General features: G+C 44.7%; 1 protein-coding gene across 12 annotated transcripts in view; it reads left to right on the forward strand.

Annotated features, from left to right (window-relative positions):
* Positions 1 to 1,178, forward strand: part of KIZ (kizuna centrosomal protein) — an 88,012-nt gene extending 86,834 nt beyond the window's left edge. For all 12 annotated transcript variants that reach the window (XM_015099666.4, XM_015099668.4, XM_015099667.4 and 9 more), the window contains 2 exons: positions 589 to 632; positions 1,031 to 1,178. In XM_015099666.4, the coding sequence (XP_014955152.2) occupies positions 589 to 632; positions 1,031 to 1,098 (112 nt within the window). In that variant the 3' untranslated portion in view covers positions 1,099 to 1,178. The remainder of the gene's footprint in view (positions 1 to 588; positions 633 to 1,030) is intronic.
* The last annotated feature ends 5,275 nt before the right edge of the window (positions 1,179 to 6,453 follow it).

The raw sequence follows: 6,453 nt of genomic DNA on the forward strand, positions 1-6,453 counted from the left end.
TGACAATTGGGAAAGGTGAGAGAAAGTGATGGAGGTGGGCACCACCTCTTACAGAGCCACCTCGGGCCAACAGCTTCAGTAAGCGTGTCACCCAGCATCAGATGCGTCCTTGGACCCTCACATTTTCACGTATGTGACACACGGAAACCTGAACACAGGTGACAGGACACTTGAGTTTTTCTCCACCCAGAATCAGTGTCCTTAATTAAGCACACAGAGTTTATTGTGAACTCCTTGTTAAACGGTTGAGTGTTGGTATCACTGGCTTGATGAAGATAAGGCTGGGCTGGCAGTGATGAGTTGTGCCCGCTTCTGTGCCCCTGGGGCCTGCCTCCTGCCTCCCACCCCAAAGCCTTCCCAGCGAGCGGGAGACCAAGGCTCCTGGGACCCTTCCAACAGAGAGCATCAGTAGGTGCCTCTGGGCCAAGGGTACCCCGACATTTGCTTTCTGCTTTTAAAACTCGGGGAGTAAACATAAACTTTCTGGCCTCCCAATGAGTAACAAGTGCCTCTTTCCTCACTTACTACTTGTAAAACTATTAGTCTGTCTTTTTTTCAAAATTTAGGTTCTATTTCTTTATTTTACAGGCATGAAAATGAAGGGAAGCTAACTACCAATATAAAGTCTAAAGGTAAGAGAAACAGTTGGAGACCAGACTGTCATTTTGTGTTTTAACAAAAAGGGTGGTATGTGACGTGTGGTGTCATCTGCACCTTTAAGGGAGATATGAGTGGGTGGAGAGCCTGCCTGTGCTCACGGGCCCGAAGGTCTCCCTGGAAGGACCCAGGGCTTCTACTGAGAACAGGAGGCTTCTCCCCGGGAAGGACCCAGAGGCTCCTCCTGTGGCCAGGGGCCACAGCATTTTAACTTGCAGGTATGAGTTTGCCAGGGATCCTGGCCTGTGCTCTAGGCACGTCTGCTCACGTGCACCACATGGGGTCCGCAGGAAGCCCTTTGTGGGCTAGGTTGGTGAAGTCGACCTAATCAGACTGCAGAGATGCTGAGCTGCTCTCTGGTTTTCTCTTCCAGGCTTCTGGAGCGAGTCTGATGAGAGTAACTCAGAAATCGAAGCTGTTTTACGTCCCAGGACACCATAACACGTCCACCAAGATTTTGATGATTTTTATGACTTATAAGCTGTAATATCTATTAGAAATAAAGTCTTCAAAAAAGCTAAGTCCTTGTGTTCAGATGTAATGTCCAAAATCAATGTACCCTTTTAAGTTTTCTAGTTGTTTAACATGAAAAGTTTAGGGACCATATTGTTATTCCAGTGAAATTTCATGATGTAAATATAAAGTGGCATATTTGTTTTGAAGCCTAATCAAAAAGCACAGTGATGAATACAGTGCCCATCAAAACCCAGTTGGTTTCTTTGGAGAAGATGACAGGCTACTTCTAAAATTCATAACAAAATTCAGGGGACCCAAAATAACCAAATCAGTCTTGAAAAAGTTGGAGGACTCGCACTTCACAATTTTGAAACTTACTGATATGCTGCAGTAAGTAAAGATAGGGTAAGTAAAGATGGTATAGTAGCTCAGATGGTAAAGCATCTACCTGCAATCCAGGAGTTCTGGGTTGGAGCCCTTGGTCAGGGAAATCCCCTGGAGAAGGGCGTGGCAACCCACTCCAGTATTCTTGCCTGAAGAATTCCATGGACAGAGGAGCCTAGTGGGCTACAGTCCGTGGGGGCAGGCTATAGTCCAAGAGTCAGACCCGACTGAGTGACTTAACACACAGACAAGACAGTGTGGAACTGCATGAAATACTGATTTACGTGCAATCTAGAATTGATGATCCAGAAATAAACTGTCAAATTTATGATCAATTGGTTTTCAGTACTGTTGCCAAGACCATTCAGTGGGGAAAGAACTGGTATTTTTCAACAAATGATGCTGAGACAACTGGACAGTCTCATGTGAAGGGATGAAGCTGGATCTCTACCTCACACTGTGTACAAACAGTAACCCAAAATGGGTCAAAGACCCAATGTAGGAGCTGAACTATCAGATTCTGAAAAGGAAACATGGGTAAACCCTTGTGACTTGAATTAGGAGAGATACCAAAAGCACTAACAACAGAGAAAAACACAGTCAAGATCATAAAAACGAACATAGAAACGGTCACAGATCAGAGGAGACAAAGGAGATATGACATCTCAGTGAAATGTGGGACCCTGCGTTGGGTCCTTGAACAAAAAGAGTGGACATTAATGGAAAATTTGGTGAAATCCAAATCAGGTCTGGAGTTTAGCTGATAAGATAGGGATTCCCTGGTGGCTCAATCAATAAAAGTCTGCCTGCAGTGCAGGAGACCCACGTTTGATCTCTGGGTTGGGAAGATCCCCTGGAGAAGGATATGGCAACCCACTCCAGTATTCTTGCCTGGAAAATCCCATGGAAGGAGAAGTCTGGCAGGGTACAGTCCATGGTGTTGCAAAGAGTCAGACACGATTGAGCAACTTCACAGCACAGCTTAGCTGATAGTGATGCCTGGTGTTGGTTTCTTAGTTCTGACGAATGCACCACAGAAACGTGAGACTGGGGGCTTCTGTGGTGGTCCAGTGGCTGAGCATCCAAGCCCCCAAAACAGGGAGTCCAGGTTGCATCCATGGTCAGAAAACTAGCCCACATGCCACAACTAAGCCCTGGGGCAGCCAAGTAAATAATGAATATTTTTTTAAATGTGGGATTAGAGGAATGTACCACTAGAGGAAACTGAACCTGAGTGAAAAGTACATAAGAACTCTGTGATCTTTGCAGCTTCTCTAAAAATGGAAAATTAGTCTACGTACACGCAAGTCCAGTGGTCAACATTACTGACATTTGGGTGATTGCTTTCAAGAGTTTTTCTATGCATATAAACCCTTTAAAAACTCTTGTAAACACTTTTAATTTTAATTCTAGATTTTACCAAGTTTAAACAGCTTATACCCACTAAGAAAATAAAACAAGCCCTTCAGCCAGGATGCTTCCTGGATATTGTCAGGCATGCTGATGGAACATACTCCTGCCTCTGAATACCTTCTATTAGAGGCCACACATGTGAGCACTGATGCTGGTCCAGAGCAAAGCCTCAGTTGGTGCTGGACTTCAACATGAGTGTATCTCACATTCAGTAGTGGTAGGGAAGGCCTGGGGCCCAATGCCATTATCAGGCAGAATTTTCCATCGAAAATTAATGCATTTTGTTTTCTTTTCAGTTATTTTCTATTTATCTCCAGTGACCCTGGTTTAAAAAGAAGCGGTATAAATTTCCCTTTTCAAATACTCTTTAGGGGAAAGAAGATAATTGACTTTTGAAAATATACGAAGAGGGGGAGCTCTGCTCACCAACAACTTGCTGCCCTATTTTGGGAGGGTTAAGCTCCCAGGGAGGTTGCGCACTGGGCCCACAGCTTGTCTTGCTTCCCACGTAAGAGCAGAATCACAGCCTAAGTTAACAACCTGTGTTTTCTTTTGCCTTCAAATAACTACCACACTCAGAAGACTGGCCCCAGGTATTGGCATTCTTTTCCCCTACATCAACCCGTGCTCTGACACTGAATGAAGGTCCTACAATTCCGCTCCATCTGATAGTAGCTGGAGTTAGTGCAGACCCCACAGTTTCCTGGCTCAGTCCCACAAGGCCACCCCTGCTTCAGACACCAATTAGAGGTTGTAGGGCCCCAGATTCCCAAAATCTCCATCTGATTACTCTGTAAATTGAGGTCCCCACAACTTGAGTCTGATAATCTGTCAGAATGGCTCACAGGACCTAGTGAAACCCTTCCTTACATTTACCAGTTTATCATGAAAGATGATAAAGTACAGCAGAGACCATCCAGGTGCAAAGATGCGTAGGGTGGGATCTGGGGAAAGGCACGGAGCTCCCATGTCCCCACTGGGTGCAGTTCCCTCCCGGCACTGGCACATGCTGAGCAACCCAGAAGCACTGTGAATCTTTGGTGATTTTATGGCAGCCTCATCACGTAGGCATGATTGATTATTAACTCCACTTCCAACAACCTGAATGTCCATTGACAGATGAACGGATGAAGAAGATGTGGTACATAGACACCATAGAATACTACTCAGCCATAAAAAAGAACGAAGTAGAGTCATTTGCAGCAACATGGTTGGACCTAAGGTTATCATACTAAGTGAAGGAAGTCAGAGAAAGACAAAGACCATATCACTTACCTGTGGAATCAAAAATACGACCCAAATCAACCTGCCTATGAAACAGACTCAGACATAGAGAAGAGACTTGTGGTTGCCAAGGGGGAGGGGATTGGGAGAAGCATGGAGTGAGAGGCTGGGATTAGCAGACGCAAGCTGTTATACAGAGAATGGATAAGCAACAGGGTCTACTGTAGAGCACAGGAAGCTATATTCAATATCCTGTGATAAACCATAATGGAAAAGGATACAAAAAAGAATGTATGTATGTATAACTGAATCACTTTGCTGTACAGGAGAAATAAACACAACATTGTAAATCAGTTACACATTAATTTAAAAAATGACACACCTCTAGCCCCCCCTTCACTCTCCAAAGAAGGGGAGCCTGAAGCTGATAGTTTCAAGCTTCTAATCGTGGCTCTGTGTTTTCAGTGTCCAGCTCCCTCTCCTGGAGCTCTCCAGGAACCCCCACCCCCACCCCAGAGCCACCTCATTAGGAAAAACAAAAAACAAAAAAAACTTCTTTGCCCAGGGAATTCCAGGGGTTTTAGGAGCTCTGTGTCAGAAACCAGGGGCAGAGATCAATACGTATTTCAGAATCTCTTATTTCACACTAGTCAAAGAATCAAACTTTGCAAGCTTGGTTAACATGATGAAATCAATCCTCGGAACTCACAGTGTTGAGAATTCAACTCTAGATCTGGGGTGACCACCCTCCCAGCTCTACCAAGTGAAGTTCGGATACAGCTTGATCAAGCTGTGTATCCTGACACTTCCTGGGTGTCAGGCTCTGGGGGACTAGACTTTGGGAGTACAGCGCTGGATCTAATATAGTTACTGACCTCAGGCACCCTCACTCCAACAAGGGTGAAAAAGCCTGAAGCTCAGCCTAAAGCTCAGCACATTGTGTACAGCCCCTTCAGTAGATGCCTTTGTCCCTGAAGCTCTGAGGAGCGAAAACGCTATTCCTCCTGCGGCTGACTTGGGGAACTTTCACGTGGGAGGTGACATTAGCACAGGACAGGGGGCCTGAAGGAACAAGAACACTCCAGGCACAGAAATGACACTAGCAAGGCCCAGAGGCATAAGAGAACTGGTGCAAATGAAACAGTCCGCACGTGAGACCAGTGCAGGACATGCACGGCAAGGATGAGGGCTGGAGGGGCGCCCGAGAGGAAGAGGGGCTACAGACTGGGAGCAAAGGGGGAGGCTACAAAGTGTGGGTGATTGATGCCAAGTTTGTCTCCAAAGAAGATCCAGATGCTGGAGAAGAGCATTAGAACCAGTGAGAGTTTTGATAGAAAAGCAATTTCAACAATCAACAGTATAGGGACTTTCCTGGTGGTCCACTGGTAAAGAATCTGCCTTGTAATACAAGGGACATGGGTTCGATTACTGGTCAGGGAACTACGACCCCACATGCTGCGGAACAACTGAACCCATGTGCCACAATGAAAGATCCTGCATGACTCAACGAAAATGCTGTTTAGCGACTGAGACTCAACACAGCCGAATAAATAATAAATATTTTTTAAAGGTTAAAAAAAATAAGTGTAGTGATACACCCAGAAAGCCAGTTTGAAAATACTTTTTAAAGATGCCATTTACAGTAATCAAAAATTGCATGTGAAAAATCTTAAAGTTTTTAAGCCATCAGTGAAAGACAAAATTTTAAACATCTATTGACAGTAGAGAACTACACATTTATGGATGAGAAGATTCTATTTTCAAAAGCACAAGTTCTGTCCAGATTAATCCCAGAAGTCAATGCCATTTCAATCAAAATCCCAACAGGTCATTTCCAAGAAGTTGACAAGCTGGTCATTAAGCTCGGAAGGAATTTAAAGGTTCAAAATGGCCAAACAGTTCTGCATAATAAAGAGAAGATCTTACCAGAGCAAACATCAAGATTTATTATCAAGATCATCATTAGGTCTGTGTTCCAGGCTCAGGGCTGGAAACTTAGAGCAGAAGAGTGCTCAGTCACTCAGCTGTGGCCACGCTTTTTGCGACCCCATGGACTGTAGCCCCCCAGGCTCCTCTGTCCGAAGAATTTCTCCAGGTAGGAGTACTGGAGTGGGTTGCCATAGAGGCCCCAGAAAAAAACCCAGGCATGAGATCTGGGTACAGACAGATGTTTGAGAAATCAATGAGGTGGTAACAGGCTTTTCAGTGAATGATGCTGGACCAGTTGATAATCCACATGGCAAAACACAAAATTAACTGTGTTATGTGGCAGTCATAAAGTATGTATTTTGCTTCAATTATCTCTCAGCAGATAGCAGC

Source organism: Ovis aries, chromosome 13 (assembly GCF_016772045.2).
Source record: "Ovis aries strain OAR_USU_Benz2616 breed Rambouillet chromosome 13, ARS-UI_Ramb_v3.0, whole genome shotgun sequence".
Taxonomy (NCBI): Eukaryota; Metazoa; Chordata; class Mammalia; order Artiodactyla; family Bovidae; genus Ovis; species Ovis aries.